Below are 16,037 nucleotides of genomic sequence, written 5' to 3' on the forward strand. Positions count from 1 at the left end.
CCCCCTGCAAAACTGCACCCCAAAACCACCAAAACTCAGGGATTCCTCCCAGAAAAAACTGCCAGCAGATGCCTGAACTGAGGGCAAGGAAGGATGGGACCCCCAAGCTGAGCTGGGAGGGGTCCCACTCCTCATACTCTTCATCCTGCCTGCTTCTCCTCCCCGGCTGTTCTCCCGCTTCTTCCTCTTCGGGGGGTCCCAGCACCTTTTGGGGTTTGCTGGGTGTCGGTCTTGGGGTTCAGGTGCCCCCCAAAACCCCCTCAGAGTGGGGTGACATAGGGGGGAAAACAGGGGTCTTCATTCCCGATCAAACGCCAGGGTCTGCCCCCCCCAATCTCAGCCCCCCCAAGTCCCTCCCCACTGCTCCCCAAGAAACAGGACCAGGGCAAACTGGGAAGCTTTATTGGGAACACTGCCCCGGGCGGGGGCAGCGGCAGCAGGGCTGGGGTGGACACATGACCCCCCCAAAATCAGTGTGGGGACAGAGCTTGGGGTCCCGGCCGGACCTGAGGCCACGGGGAGGGGCTGTGGCCGCCGGCGGCTCAGGAGCTCTGTGGGCAGAGAAAAGGGGGTGACACCCCCACATAGGGTGAGGTTTCCTCCGGCCAGCGGCGCTTGGATTCAAAAAGGGCTCTGGGGAGTGCGGGGAACAGGAGCGGGCAAACAGGGCCCTAGCACGTCTCTGAGGGCAGGGCTGCGGGTGTTCTCCTGCCCGTGGGGTTCTGAGTTTGTTTTTGTGTTGAGATTTGGTTGGTTGGGTTTTTTCAGCAATGGTCCTCACATGATCAAAAGCTCCAGCCACTAAAAGTATACCCAGCCAAGCAGAACCCTCCCAGAAGGACGTGTCTGTCCAGACCTCTTCCTGTGAGGAGTGTTTGAGCCTGGCAGTAGCACCAGGGGACGCTGTCAAAGACACCTGCCTGAGGTGTGAACAGGTGAACGATCTCCTTTCCCTGGTGGCCGAGCTTAAGGAGGAAGTGGAAAGACTAAGGAGCATTAGGGAAAGGGAAATAGACTGGTGGAGTTTCACCCTTCCATCCCTGAGAGAAGTCCCCCAGCAGTCAGAGCACTCCCATGCCTCTCACCATCAGGCTGATGGAGGAGACCTGGGGGATGGAGTGGAAACGGGTTCCTACTCGGGGAGGTAAAAAAAATTCCTCCTGACCCCCATCACCTGCCCAGGTGCCACAGTCTTCCTCGCTTTGCACTTTTCACCTTTCCTAGGCAGGCGCAGTCTCTCCTTGGCTGCTTCTAGAGTTTCTCTATTGGTCTCAGCAAGCTTTGTTCATCATTTCTGAGACTTTTGTTCCCCATTTCTTGCCAACTTACATTCTGTGCCTTAAGTTTGTGGCCAATATTTGCTAACTTTTACCCTGTACCTTACACTTGCACAGGTACAATGATTTGAACCCTTTACACTGGCACGGGCACAACAGACCCAGCCTGGGTACAGCGAGGGAATTTATTACCAAGCAAATCCCAGCAGCACAAGGAGAAGGCAAAGAAATCTCTCCAACACCTTCCCCCCACCCAGTGGGGATCACCCAGAACGGGGGTCACCAGGGCTCTGCCCCACGGGGGTCACTGGGGATCATCCAACGCCGATCCTCCCACGGGGGATGGAGCTGGAGCAGCGCACGAAGCTCTTCCCGCACTCGGGGCACTCGCAGGGCTTCCCTTAGCAGTGCCTCCGTTGGTGTTTGGTCAAGTTAGAGCTGCTGGAGAAGCTCTTCCCACACTGGGGACACTCATAGGGCCTCTCCCCGGTGTGGATGCGCCGGTGCCTGACGAGGTGGGAGTTGCGGTTGAAGCCCTTCCCGCAGTCAGGGCAGCGGAAGGGCCTCTCATCCGTGTGAATGCGCTGATGTACGAGGAGATCAGAGCTGGTTTGAAACCTCTTCCCACACTCAGAACACTCATAGGGCCGTTCCCCGGTGTGGATGCGCTGGTGCCGGATAAGGTCGGAGTTGTAGCTGAAGCCCTTTCCACACTCGGGACACTCACAGGGCATCTCCCCAGTGTGGATCCTCTGGTGTTCCCTAAGGCTGGAGCTCCGGCCGAAGCTCTTCCCACATTCCGCACACTCATAGGGCTTTTCCCCAGTGTGGATCCTCTGGTGTTCCATCAGTTGGGAGCTCCGGCCAAAGCTCTTCCCACATTCCCCACACTCATAGGGCTTTTCCCCAGTGTGGATCCTCTGGTGTTCCATCAGTTGGGAGCTCCGGCCGAAGCTCTTCCCACATTTCCCACACTCATAGGGCCGTTCCCCAGTGTGGATCCTCTGGTGCTCCCTCAGACGGGATTTGTAGCTGAAGCCCTTCCCACATTCCAAGCACTTGTGGGGCTTCTCCCCACCCTGAGGCTTCTCCCCCACCTCCAAGCTCCACCTGGATCTCGGGCTGCCTTCCCGGCACAGGGGGGCTCTTTCCTCCTTGGATCTCTCTGGGCTGCGTTTGCAGCCCCTCCTCGTGCGGCATCTCCGGGGCTTTTCCTCCTTCTCCATCCAGCCACGCCTTGGGAATGACAAATCCTGGTTTAGGCAAGAAACAAGGGGTGAGTGCCTCGGCCTGGGGGTTCCTCCTGCCCAGGTCCATCTCTGGGAGTCTCCAGAAGGTTTGTGTCCATAAAAACCCCAAACCACCACATTCAGCCCAAAAAACCCTCCCTGCAGTTCCCCCTCTCTGATCTCTCCACTTTGGGTTCTGGGGCTCTCCTTTCACTGGGCTCATCGGGGTCCCATGGCTCCCAGGGTTTCCCCTCTCCGGGGTCCCACTCAGGGATGATCCAGGGGGCTTTTGGGGTCCCAGGGGTCCCCTCTCCCCTCGTGGCTTCCAGTGATCCCAGGGGTCCAACCTTATCCAGGTTCACCCCCTCTCCAGGCTGCCAGGGGTCCCCCAGCTCTGGGATCGCCCCTCTCCCCTGACCCCATTCCGGGGCTCCCGGCGTTCCCCTCCACTACTCTCCCAGGGAGTCCTAAGGCCTATGTCCCCCTCCCACCCTGGACCGGCACAGAGCCCCCAAAATATCCCCCGAAGGGGCATTTGCGGCTCAGCTTTGGGGGCCCACAGGATCCAAACATTGCCCCCCCTCCCCCCCGAGAATAAAACCCTCCCAGGGACCCACAAGGAGATTTGGGGCTCCATTCTGGAAGCTGCAAGCTCCAAACACCTCCCCAGAGAAAACGCTGCTCGGGGATCCCCAAGAGATTTGGGGAGAGCTTCCCCTCCCCGCTCACCTGTGGGATGCTCCCGGGGCCGCGGTGGACAGAGCGGGCTCCAACCCCGCGCTTCCCCTGCTGCTTTTCTTCTTCCTGCTCCTCCTCTGCCTCTCTCCCTCCCCTTCCTCCCGCTCCTCCTCCCTCGCCTCCTCCTCCATCACTCTTCCTGCTCCTCCTCCTTCCTAATCCCGCCTCCTTCTCCTCTTCTCTCCAGGCCCTTCTCCTACTCCTTCCTCACCTCTTCTCCTCCTCCTCTATCCCTTCTCCTGCTCCCCCTGGGCCCAGCACCCACCCTTGGCCCCCCCTTTTCTGGACATGGTCGCATCCCACGGGAGGAGCCAAGATGGAGCCAGGGCAGGCCGAGCTGGGGCAGCGCTGGGCTCTGGGCCCAGCCTGGGCACCCCCCATGCACCCCCTCCCCAAATTCCCCTGGTGACTCAGGGGGATCCTGGCACCTTTTGCAGTCCACAGCCCCGCGCGCTCTGACTGGCTGTTATTTCTTAGGGGGATCTTTTTCCCAAGTCTCCACCTGGACACTGATGACAACACACCAATGTGGTAAGAAAGAAAAACAACGACAGAAAAGAGGAGGAAGAGAAAAAAAGTGAGAACTGGAATGTTTTACAGCACCATCTTATCCTCAAATTTTGCCAGCTGATCCAGATCATTTGTATCCCCACTTTCCAGGACAGGGAAACAAAGAAGTTCAGGATTTCAGGGGGTTTCTCTGTGGCTGGGAGCAGCAGGACAGGGAACTGAGGTGCGGGACCAGGAGCACGGGCTGAGGGCCTGTGGGGAGCTGCAGGGCCGGGCCAGGGCTGTGGGGCAGCCGGGGCTCAGCGCCGGGCGCTGCCTGACCCCATCACACCCCAGGAAGGGCCGGCAGTGGCCCCTGGCCCCAGGAGGCTGCGGGATGTGGAAGGATCAGGATTTTCTTTTATCAATCTTGTTTGGGTCACAGGAGAAATGAATGATTTTGCAGAAAGCTCAGCAGCTGTCAGAGGATGAGCACCCTGTTGGGGTTTTAGGAGTTCTCCTAGTTTTTTTTCTGTTAAAGGAATTTTCCCCATACGTGTTGCTAGGGGGACAAATGGCTGGGTATTTAAGAAAAACAAACAGCTAGCCGCTGGGGGTGGGGGTGCATATGGCTACTCTTTTGTTCCACCTGGGTGTGCGGTCAGTTCCGTCCCTGAACGCCAGATAAGGAGGCTGTTCTTCGTCAGCTGCTTTTTCTTCTGGGGAAAAACCCCCAGGATCCCCAGCCCGCCTTCCCTGTCCTGCTGGGAGCTGGGCCATGGCTGCCCTGCCCCACCGTTGTTTTGAGCCTTCGCTACGTTGTGGCCCTGATCACCTTGACTGCCCAGACCTCCGGGGGGGTTCCCTGTTTGGATACATCGCATCTGCCACCTGGAATTTGTGCTTGTCCCTGCCGTTCCAGCCTGCCATTCCCGAGGGTCTGGCTGCCCAGGGGTTTGTGAAGCTTTTTTGCTCCATCCTGTCCCGGGATCCCAGGCCGCCAGTGCCGCATGCTCCCCGAGCTCGCTCCGGAGCGCCCCCTGCAGCCACGGGGGAACCATCACACCTGCCGTGCTCACCGGGAGCCGCCAGCGCCCCTGCCGGCTGCGAGCGGAACTGCACCCGAGGGGAAAGGGCCTGACAGCCGAGAAGGCTGGCACTGGGTTTGGAATTGTTTGCTGTTACTGCCATAGTTGTTTGTTTGACTGGTTATACACAGATAGATATAAAATAGTCAAGAACTGTTAATCCTATTTCCTACGTATTTGCCTAAAAGCCTCTTGATTTAAAAATTATAATAACTCGGAGGGAAAGGGGGTTACCTTTTCCATTCCAAGGGAGGCTCCTGCCTTCCTTAGCCCACACCTGTCTTTCAAACCGAGACATGCCCACACGCAGTGAGGGGGCTGCAGGAGAGGCAAAAGAAGCCCCTGCAGCACTTGGCCAGAAAGGCTCAGCAGGGGAATGCAAGAAGGGATGAGCAAAAGGCCAAGGTGAAGGCAAAGGCCATGGCAGAGTTTCTACAGCCCCCCAGGGATGAACCGCAGGGCCCAAGGGGGCCCCAGCACCCAGGGGACGGCGGCGGCCACAAGCACCTGGCACAGGCATTGCCCTCCTCGGCACGGCAGAGCCGACCCAAACAGCCCCTGGCAAGGAATCAGGGCTCCAGCTGCAGGCCACAAGGACACTGCAAGCACAGACAGCAGCACCCTCAGCACGAGCAAGTCCAGCCCTGATGGACATGGATTGGCAGGGCTCTCAGAGCTCCCAGCACACCAGGGACCCACCGCACCAGAGCCCTTGAGAACATTCAGGGCGCGTCTGGATCGAGACGAGGCCGCTCCTGATGGACACAGGGGCCTCTCGATCCACTCCGAATCTGAGACCTAAGGGGAGAAATTGTCAAGAAGTTCTTTGATTATTCAGGCAATAAGTGGGAAAGATGAGCAACTGTGTTTTATTCAACCACTATCAGTAGATACGGAAGATGGGTTCGAAATGTATCAGTTTCTGTTTGCTCCTAATTGTGATTGTAATTGACTGGGAAGGGATTTGGTGGCTAAAGTGGAAATACAAATTCCTATTGTCAAAGGAGATACAGAAGCTAATGCTGCTGTACTTTTGTGTCAAATGCCTGGGAAGGCCTCTGCTGAAGGGAACCCAGAAGTGTGGGCAGCCCCAGGGAAATAAGGAAAATTAGATATGGAGCCTCTCCAAATTCCTCTGAAGCAACCAGGACAAGTGGTGTCTAAAAGCAATACCCTGTTCCAAGGGAGGCAAGGAAGGGGTTACAGCCTCCTACTGAGGCCCTGCTAAAGGCAGCGCTTCTGGAGCCAGGCATCTCTCCCTACAACACTCCTCTCCTGCCAGCCAAGAAACCCCATCATGGACACCAGAAGGAAAGCACAATTTTCAAGGCTTCAAAAGCAGATTAACTGAGCCTCCTGCCCTGGCCCTCCCAGACAGGGAAAAACCATTTGAATTGCATGTGGATGTTAATCAGGGCCATGCCAAAGGAATTCCTGGGCTCAAATGTTTAAGCCAGTGGCCAGAGAGTGGCCTCATTGTCTGCTGAATTGTGCAGCCCCAGCTTTAATGGGAACTGAGGCCTGAAAACTGACAGCAGCAGAATCTTTGATTGTTCCAGCCTGGCATCAAGTTACAGCTTTGTTAACCAAAGGAGCCTCTAAATGGATGAGCAGCACTCGGTTCTTACAGAATGAAACTCGGTTCTTACAGAATGAAACTCGTTGGATGGAACAGGAGGATTCAGAGTTGAGGACAGGGCAAGGGTTGAACCCAGCCTCCTGTTTGAACGGCCCTGGACATGGGGCTGGCAAGAAACCCAAGGCTGCAGTCAAGTGCCAGAGCTCCAGACCCGGGCTAGGAAAGATTTACCAGACATTCCCTGGCCTGAGGGAGAAAATGTGTTTAGGGATGGCTCTGCAAGGGCAGCAGAAGGGAAAAGAGTGACAAGACACGCTGCTCTGAAGGAAAGGGAATAAGACAAAGCGCAGCTCAGCGCCCGCATGCTCAGCTCAAAGGGCCGAGCTGGGGGTGCTTGGAAGAGCCTGGCACTGAAATGCCCTGAGCAGGAAGGCTTCAATATCTTCTGCTAACAGCATGGCAGCTCACAGCGGGGCAGAAGCATTGTCCAACTGCTTCAGCAATCCCTGCATCAGTTCTTAAGGCATGTCTGGAACAAAGAGTTCCAGGATATGAGGTTGTGGAAGCAATAGACTCAGACAGGGGAACTCATTTTACAGGAAAGATCCTTCAGGCCGTTCTGGCTGCTTTAGGAACACAGTGGCACCTCCAAACGCCCTGGCACCCCCAGAGTTTGGGTCGGGTAGAAAAAATGAATGGGGAAATAAAGAAACACCTTCTGAAGCTGCTGAGAGAAATCAAGATGCCACGGTACACCTTTTGCCAGTGGCTTTCGCAAGAAGAAGAGCCAGACCTAAGGCAGATATTCAATTATCTCCCCTGGAACTGATGTTTGCAATTCCTCACCTTGGTAATTCTCGACATAGTGGGGGGTGGAGATAAGGGATGTCTGTTTCAAGCAGTCTGTGGCCAGAATCCTGTCCCGTGTGAAATCTCTTCCACACGAAGCTCGGCTGGCACAGACCCTGCCTGGGGACTTTGCTGCCCACAACATCCAACCAGGACAACGGGTCCTCCTGAGGAGTGCAAAGAAGCACCACTGGTGGCCAAGGGCGTGGCCCATTCCAAGTGTCCCCGAGCACAGAAACAGCCGCCAGCACAGCTGAACACGGGGGAACCCTCAGCCTCGCCTCAAGCTCTCTGAAGCCCCGCGGATTTGCACTCCCCGGCTGCAGGAGGACCATGCGAGGCCGCCACTGACCCTGCACAGAAGGGGCCGCAGCAGCAGCCAGGGCTCCACAGCGGGGGAAGCCCCGGGGGCTGCCCACAGATCCTCTGCTGAAATAGTCTGGCTGGGCACCTCCTCTGGCATCTCCAGGCACTGGGGGCCAATCCTCGCTGGCACCGGGCGAGCTTCAGAGCTTTCTGTGCCTGCACTTGCCACAGGTGCTGCAGGAGACAGCGGGAGAATTCCACTCTGGCTCTCAGTTACACTCACACTCTGGGCTGGGCGGGATTCGATTGCTGGAAAATATACCAAGTTCAGAATTGCTTTAAAATTTTATTTCTCTACTCAGGCTTCCTTTGCCTCTGCCTTGGCGAAAGGAATTTGAAAGTGTTTGTTAAGGGATGTTACACCACTCAGTGGAGATGAGCTTAACATCTCAACAGACTGGGAATAGCCCAAAAGATAACGACCATCAACAAAACATCAAGGAACAGCTACCCCAGACACTGCCCCCGGCACAGCTGGAGACCCCTGCTCTGGAAAAGGCTGAGAAGGAAATCAAGGAGTGTGGAACTAATTAACATCAGAGGCCAAGCAATCTGCGGCCAATAGGAAACCAAATACTAAGAACTACCCAACCTGGAACCAATTAACATTAAACCTATGGATTTCTATGGGTTTTGACTGCATAAAGTTGAGGAAAAATAAAGTAAAACTCATGTGCCATGGAATGATTTTCTCTGCACACCCGGGCTATGGGCGCATGAAATGATTTCTGTTGCACATCCTGGCCAGAATAAAGTAATGCCTTGATCCTTAACACTAAAAAAGTTGTTGGAGAGTTTTTGTTCTTCCACAGTTTCAGCGACAAGACTACACAATTAAAATGTTTCTTAATAGTAATCCTACTTTGATATTGTCAGTTAGGTTTGGGCCAGGAGTGTGTGAGTCAATTTTTAGTCTGAGGAGAAGAAGGAGCAAAAGTCTTTATTGGTTTAGGGGGTTTTTGTGTATGTGTGTGCACGGCTGTTAGAGATGGCAGAATTTTGGAATGGGTTTTTCAATGTTCACCTTTAGGCTGCATTTTGCAAAACTGCAAGAGCTTTAAAGGAGACCCTTTAACTCATAACCAGTTAATAAAATACTATTAAAAAAAAAGGAGCGCGGAGGGGGGAGGGGAAAGGGGCACAAGCAGCTCATCAGATGGTTGCCCTGGAAGAGAACCTTCCTTCCAGGCAGCCAGCAGAGGAGCTTTAGAAATGCAAATTAACTCTGCTGGGGGAAGTGTGCACAATGTCCCAGGCTCTCCTTGCCTGCCACAGGAATTGGGTGATTCCCTCTGCCCCTCACCCCAGGCTCTGCCTCCCTGCACTGACGGAATTTGCATCGCTAAAGGCAGAGCCCACACTGAGCATCTCTGACTCTGCAACAGAAATCCCTGAAGCTGAAAAGGAAAACAGCAAACGGAGAATGTTGGGAGAACTTCACTCAAAAAAGTGGGGGGGAATCATCCCTCTCCCCACTCCAACATCTGCTGCACACTCTGTGTTATACAGGGTGGGTTTGACCACTGGGCTGCTTTTGCTGCCACAAGGTCAGCGAAATCACTTGGGAATCCAAGGATGTGATGATTTAATCAGAGAAAAGCGGTCAATTGATGCTTCCCTGGCATTTTTGGCAGCGCCCAAACATGGGGAAAAGATGAACGGCCACCAGAACAAATCCTACAACACCATGGAGCAGCCCCTGGGAACCCAAACAAATTCACACCAGGTGCCAGAGAACCCACTGATCATTTCAATGCATCATTAGATTACAAGCTGTCCTCCAAACCATAACCAAGCACACAGCTCCAGCTCCTGACCTTCTCACCCACCAATCCACTGCCATGAGCAACGCCACATTTCACCCTGGGATGGCATCAGATTCTCTTTCAGCAGAAGGACCAGGAGGTTGTGGAAAATTAAATTACTCAAACTGCTCTTGGCAAAGAGATGACAATGGAAAAGTGGTGAAACAGAGAACAAGGAAATAAGAAAGCAGCTCATGTCCCTGTCCAAATGTGGAAAGGATGGGAATGGGACACATTTTCGTGGTTCCCTGGCAGACCATGGGTTAAACCAATGCTGTTTCTCCTCTCAGGTGCTGCAGCAACTCTCATCTTTTTACCATGCACCACACCTTGCTCAGTGCAGCTCATTCAGCAGGGGATCAAGGGCATGCAGGTGGCAGCCAGGCCTCCTGACCCAGAAACGGCTACAAAAGGACACAGAATGAGGTCACTGAGAATAATCCCAAAACCAAAGAAGGCCCACGAAGAACAGATTAAGGCATTTTTAAAGTCTGTAAAGAGAAGTACTGAGAAAACAAGAAGACAAGGGATTAAAAGGAAAAAAATGAACGTGTCTTTACAAACAGATGGTGTGGATCCCATTGGAGATAGGGCCAGGGATTTGGAGATAAGGAAGTAACCAGAGAAACCACCAATTCCAAAAAATGTTACTAATTGACACGAACTGATCCTTAGAGCCAAGGTCCTGCGAAATTCCTGAACTTCCCGAAGAAGAACAAAGCCTTCACAGAGCCATGAATATCGGATGTTATACAAAGTGGGGGTGCACATTAAGGGGCACATGCAGCAGGCGGATCGGGAAGTCTGTACCTTCCAAGGACCTCAGCCACTGGGGAAAGGGACACGAAGATGCGGCCGGGTAAATCGGCATAAAAAGGAGGCTGCGGCCTCCAACACTTGGACAGACCCCACGGGAAATGCCCCGTGGCCTCTCCCTTTGTCCACGAATAAAGTTACTTTTACAGGACTCCTCCGGCTCCTCTGGGCACACAAACCTCTGGCCACGGGAACTTTCCCGCACACTCCCGGCCACGGGGCAGCCACCTCTGTCCTACCCACAGCAGGCCGAGACGAGCCAGCGCTGCTCCGGCACCGGCTCCTGCCGAGGCAGCAGCGGGAAGGAGACCGCGGACAGCCGCTCCCGCAGCGCCCTCACGCCAGGGCCAACACGGCGCCTACACGGCACAACGAAGCCGCCACAGCCCCCTGCCGCCCCCTCCGCCCGCAGCCGGCCCCGAGCCCCGCCAGAACCGAGCGCGGCTCCCACCTGCGCTGGGGCCGCCTCCGAGCTCCGCCGCCGCCTCACCGGGCTCCGGCCGCCGCCGCCGCTCCCGGGCCCGCACAGACGCTCCGCCAATGGCGCCTCTGCTGCGCCACGGCCGCCCTGCCGGCGGCTCCGGGCCCGGGCTGCTCCCCGCTCCGACCAATCAGCGCGCCAGAACCACGACTGACGGCAGCACCGCCCAATCGGAGCGAGGGGCGGGCTCTGCACACGGCCCAGCCCCGCCCCGCGCTCCCAGCGCCCCCCGGGCTGCGTGAGGGGAAAGCCGCAGCTGAGGAACAGCCCTGGAACGGGCCCGGCCCGAGCCGCCATTCAGCTGAGAAGAGAAACAAAGCTCTCCGCTGCTCCCGGCCCGACCTGCCCAGCCCTGCGTGTCGGGTGCCTCCGGCTCCTTGGGAAGCCCTGCAGCCTCGCTACTCCCGCTCCTAATTCGGAGCATCAGGGCATGGCTTTGACTTCCCCGAAAAAGGGAAAACCGCCCCAAACCCCTTTGGCTGAGTGCATGAGGGGAGAGATTTGTGGCAGAAAACTCCAAAAACTCAGAGCAAGACAATGAGAAGTAAAAGAAGACCCTTCCAAACTTCTTCCTCCCACCCCTCCCTCCTTCCAGCTCCACCTCCCACCCCGGCAGTGCAGGACACAGGGAATTGGGGCCATGCTCAGTTCATCCCCGGTGCCTTCTCCCGCTGCCCAGGGACAGGAGTCGTTCCCCTGCTGCACTCTGGGCTCCCTCCCACCAGACACTTCTCCAGGAACTTCTCCAACCTCAGTCCCTCCCACAGGCAACCTGCAGAATGCAGGGAGGCCGATGTTCCCGGGCTGCAGGGGCTGAAGATACGAGAAGCCCTGGTCTGGGGTCCCTTGGGAGGCACCTGAACCCCAACAGAGCACCCAGCAAACCAAAAAACACGCTGAGACTCCCCTAAACCCCCCAGCGCTGAACGACCCCCAAATCCCAAAGAAAATGTCCACCCAAAAAGCTCCCAACTCATCACCCACCGGCGCACCCACACCGGGGAGAGGCCCTATGAGTGTCCCAAGTGCGGGAAGAGCTTCGTGCGCTGCTCCAGCTCCATCCCCCGTGGGAGAATCGGCTTTGGATGATCCCCAGTGACCCCCGTTGGGCAGAGCCCTGGTGACCCCCGTTCTGGGTGATCCCCGCTGGGTGGGGGGAAGGTGTTGGAGAGATTTCTTTGCCCTCTCCTTGTGCTGTTGTGATTTGGTTGGTAATAAATTCCCTCGCTGTGCCCAGGCTGGCTCTGTTGTGCCCGTGCCGGTGCTCGGGGTGGGATCTCTCCCGGGCTTTCTCTTGACTCCTGGGCCTTTCCTTGTATTCCCTGTCCCTGTGCAGTAGCAGAGGGCAGGGACAGAGCGGTTTTTGTGTCTCCCGGAATCCAGGCAGGGCCAGCCCAGTCCCGGGAGTTCTGAGGGGCTTGTGGGGGTCCCCCGTTTTTAACGGTCTGCTTTCACTTCTCATTATGCTGCTCTGAGTTTGTCAGCAAGAAATTCAATTCATATCTCCAATTTCAAGCCTGTTTTGCCTGTAACGGTGTCCGATGAGGGATCTCTCCTGATCCTCATCTCAGCCCATGAGCCTTTGGTTAAATTTTCTGTCCCCTCTTCAGCTGCGGAGGGCAGTGCTGGGTGCCTGACATCGGGCAAGCGTGCCCCCACTCCAATGGGACATGTTCCTGTGTGGCCCTGGGCTATGGTGCCACTGTTGCTGTTGCTTTTGTCTTCCTTATGATTTTATCTTTTGCATGAAATGCTTGTGCAGTGCCCTCGCTGTCCCTTGTGTCCCCTGGGCACCGACAGCCCCGGCCCTTGCCCTGCTCCCCCTCCCACGTTCCATCCCGGCTGGCGGAGCCTTGGAGCTGCCGTGGGGCCGTGGGGCTGCCCCGGGGGCTGCGCCCCGAGCCGGGGCCCCTTCCCAGTGCTCCCAGTCTGCCCATCCAGCCTGGAGCAGCCAGCGAGGGCTTCAGCTGGGGCAGCAGAGAGGCGCTGCTGGGGGGTCCCACCTCCGCTTGGCTTGGGTTGTTCTTCCCAAGCTGGGCCTAAAAGACTTTGAGAGTTTTCTGCCACAAATCTCTCCCCTCGTGCACTCAGCCAAAGGGGTTTGGGGCGGTTTTCCCTTTTTCGGGGAAATCAAAGCCCTGCCCTGATGCTCCGAATTAGGGGCGGGAGTAGCGAGGCTGCAGGGCTTCCCAAGGAGCCGGAGGCACCCGACACGCAGGGCTGGGCAGGTCGGGCCGGGAGCAGCGGAGAGCTTTGTTTCTCTTCTCAGCTGAATGGCGGCTCGGGCCGGGCCCGTTCCAGGGCTGTTCCTCAGCTGCGGCTTTCCCCTCACGCAGCCCGGGGGGCGCTGGGAGCGCGGGGCGGGGCTGGGCCGTGTGCAGAGCCCGCCCCTCGCTCCGATTGGGCGGTGCTGCCGTCAGTCGTGGTTCTGGCGCGCTGATTGGTCGGAGCGGGGAGCAGCCCGGGCCCGGAGCCGCCGGCAGGGCGGCCGTGGCGCAGCAGAGGCGCCATTGGCGGAGCGTCTGTGCGGGCCCGGGAGCGGCGGCGGCGGCCGGAGCCCGGTGAGGCGGCGGCGGAGCTCGGAGGCGGCCCCAGCGCAGGTGGGAGCCGCGCTCGGTTCTGGCGGGGCTCGGGGCTGGCTGCGGGCGGAGGGGGCGGCAGGGGGCTGTGGCGGCTTCGTTGTGCCGTGTGGGCGCCGTGTTGGCCCTGGCGTGAGGGCGCTGCGGGAGCGGCTGTCCGCGGTCTCCTTCCCGCTGCTGCCTCGGCAGGAGCCGGTGCCGGAGCAGCGCTGGCTCGTCCCGGCTGCTGTGGGTAGGACAGAGGTGGCTGCCCCGTGGCCGGGAGTGTGCGGGAAAGTTCCCGTGGCCAGAGGTTTGTGTGCCCAGAGGAGCCGGAGGAGTCCTGTAAAAGTAACTTTATTCGTGGACAAAGGGAGAGGCCACGGGGCATTTCCCGTGGGGTCTGTCCAAGTGTTGGAGGCCGCAGCCTCCTTTTTATGCCGATTTACCCGGCCGCATCTTCGTGTCCCTTTCCCCAGTGGCTGAGGTCCTTGGAAGGTACAGACTTCCCGATCCGCCTGCTGCATGTGCCCCTTAATGTGCACCCCCACTTTGTATAACATCCGATATTCATGGCTCTGTGAAGGCTTTGTTCTTCTTCGGGAAGTTCAGGAATTTCGCAGGACCTTGGCTCTAAGGATCAGTTCGTGTCAATTAGTAACATTTTTTGGAATTGGTGGTTTCTCTGGTTACTTCCTTATCTCCAAATCCCTGGCCCTATCTCCAATGGGATCCACACCATCTGTTTGTAAAGACACGTTCATTTTTTTCCTTTTAATCCCTTGTCTTCTTGTTTTCTCAGTACTTCTCTTTACAGACTTTAAAAATGCCTTAATCTGTTCTTCGTGGGCCTTCTTTGGTTTTGGGATTATTCTCAGTGACCTCATTCTGTGTCCTTTTGTAGCCGTTTCTGGGTCAGGAGGCCTGGCTGCCACCTGCATGCCCTTGATCCCCTGCTGAATGAGCTGCACTGAGCAAGGTGTGGTGCATGGTAAAAAGATGAGAGTTGCTGCAGCACCTGAGAGGAGAAACAGCATTGGTTTAACCCATGGTCTGCCAGGGAACCACGAAAACGTGTCCCATTCCCATCCTTTCCACATTTGGACAGGGACATGAGCTGCTTTCTTATTTCCTTGTTCTCTGTTTCACCACTTTTCCATTGTCATCTCTTTGCCAAGAGCAGTTTGAGTAATTTAATTTTCCACAACCTCCTGGTCCTTCTGCTGAAAGAGAATCTGATGCCATCCCAGGGTGAAATGTGGCGTTGCTCATGGCAGTGGATTGGTGGGTGAGAAGGTCAGGAGCTGGAGCTGTGTGCTTGGTTATGGTTTGGAGGACAGCTTGTAATCTAATGATGCATTGAAATGATCAGTGGGTTCTCTGGCACCTGGTGTGAATTTGTTTGGGTTCCCAGGGGCTGCTCCATGGTGTTGTAGGATTTGTTCTGGTGGCCGTTCATCTTTTCCCCATGTTTGGGCGCTGCCAAAAATGCCAGGGAAGCATCAATTGACCGCTTTTCTCTGATTAAATCATCACATCCTTGGATTCCCAAGTGATTTCGCTGACCTTGTGGCAGCAAAAGCAGCCCAGTGGTCAAACCCACCCTGTATAACACAGAGTGTGCAGCAGATGTTGGAGTGGGGAGAGGGATGATTCCCCCCCACTTTTTTGAGTGAAGTTCTCCCAACATTCTCCGTTTGCTGTTTTCCTTTTCAGCTTCAGGGATTTCTGTTGCAGAGTCAGAGATGCTCAGTGTGGGCTCTGCCTTTAGCGATGCAAATTCCGTCAGTGCAGGGAGGCAGAGCCTGGGGTGAGGGGCAGAGGGAATCACCCAATTCCTGTGGCAGGCAAGGAGAGCCTGGGACATTGTGCACACTTCCCCCAGCAGAGTTAATTTGCATTTCTAAAGCTCCTCTGCTGGCTGCCTGGAAGGAAGGTTCTCTTCCAGGGCAACCATCTGATGAGCTGCTTGTGCCCCTTTCCCCTCCCCCCTCCGCGCTCCTTTTTTTTTAATAGTATTTTATTAACTGGTTATGAGTTAAAGGGTCTCCTTTAAAGCTCTTGCAGTTTTGCAAAATGCAGCCTAAAGGTGAACATTGAAAAACCCATTCCAAAATTCTGCCATCTCTAACAGCCGTGCACACACATACACAAAAACCCCCTAAACCAATAAAGACTTTTGCTCCTTCTTCTCCTCAGACTAAAAATTGACTCACACACTCCTGGCCCAAACCCAACTGACAATATCAAAGTAGGATTACTATTAAGAAACATTTTAATTGTGTAGTCTTGTCGCTGAAACTGTGGAAGAACAAAAACTCTCCAACAACTTTTTTAGTGTTAAGGATCAAGGCATTACTTTATTCTGGCCAGGATGTGCAACAGAAATCATTTCATGCGCCCATAGCCCGGGTGTGCAGAGAAAATCATTCCATGGCACATGAGTTTTACTTGATTTTTCCTCAACTTTATGCAGTCAAAACCCATAGAAATCCATAGGTTTAATGTTAATTGGTTCCAGGTTGGGTAGTTCTTAGTATTTGGTTTCCTATTGGCCGCAGATTGCTTGGCCTCTGATGTTAATTAGTTCCACACTCCTTGATTTCCTTCTCAGCCTTTTCCAGAGCAGGGGTCTCCAGCTGTGCCGGGGGCAGTGTCTGTCTGTAGCGGGTTGAGTTCGAAACCGGGCAGAAACACCAATTAAGTGTAGTGGTTTTGGTTCAAAATATTCATTACTTACTTATTTTCCTTCTGTGAGATAA

At 55.6% G+C, this 16,037-nt stretch overlaps 1 protein-coding gene across 1 annotated transcript; it reads right to left on the reverse strand.

Moving 5' to 3' along the window:
- Positions 1-430: 430 nt before the first annotated feature.
- LOC309584123 (uncharacterized protein) lies at positions 431-10,819 on the reverse strand. Its single transcript, XM_082300062.1, has 2 exons — positions 10,688-10,819; positions 431-2,530 (listed from the first exon to the last, which is right to left on the reverse strand). Exon 2 carries the CDS (start codon positions 2,501-2,503, stop codon positions 1,679-1,681), a length of 825 nt encoding a protein of 274 aa, XP_082156188.1. The 5' UTR covers positions 2,504-2,530; positions 10,688-10,819; the 3' UTR covers positions 431-1,678.
- Positions 10,820-16,037: the final 5,218 nt, after the last annotated feature.

This window comes from Coloeus monedula (genome assembly GCF_965178545.1).
Source record: "Coloeus monedula genome assembly, chromosome: 36".
In the NCBI taxonomy this organism is placed as follows: domain Eukaryota; kingdom Metazoa; phylum Chordata; class Aves; order Passeriformes; family Corvidae; genus Coloeus; species Coloeus monedula.

Excerpts from the sequence above, each read along its gene's own strand:
- LOC309584123 (XM_082300062.1), bottom strand. The coding sequence starts at position 2,503 with ATGGAGAAGGAGGAAAAGCCCCGGAGATGCCGCACGAGGAGGGGCTGC.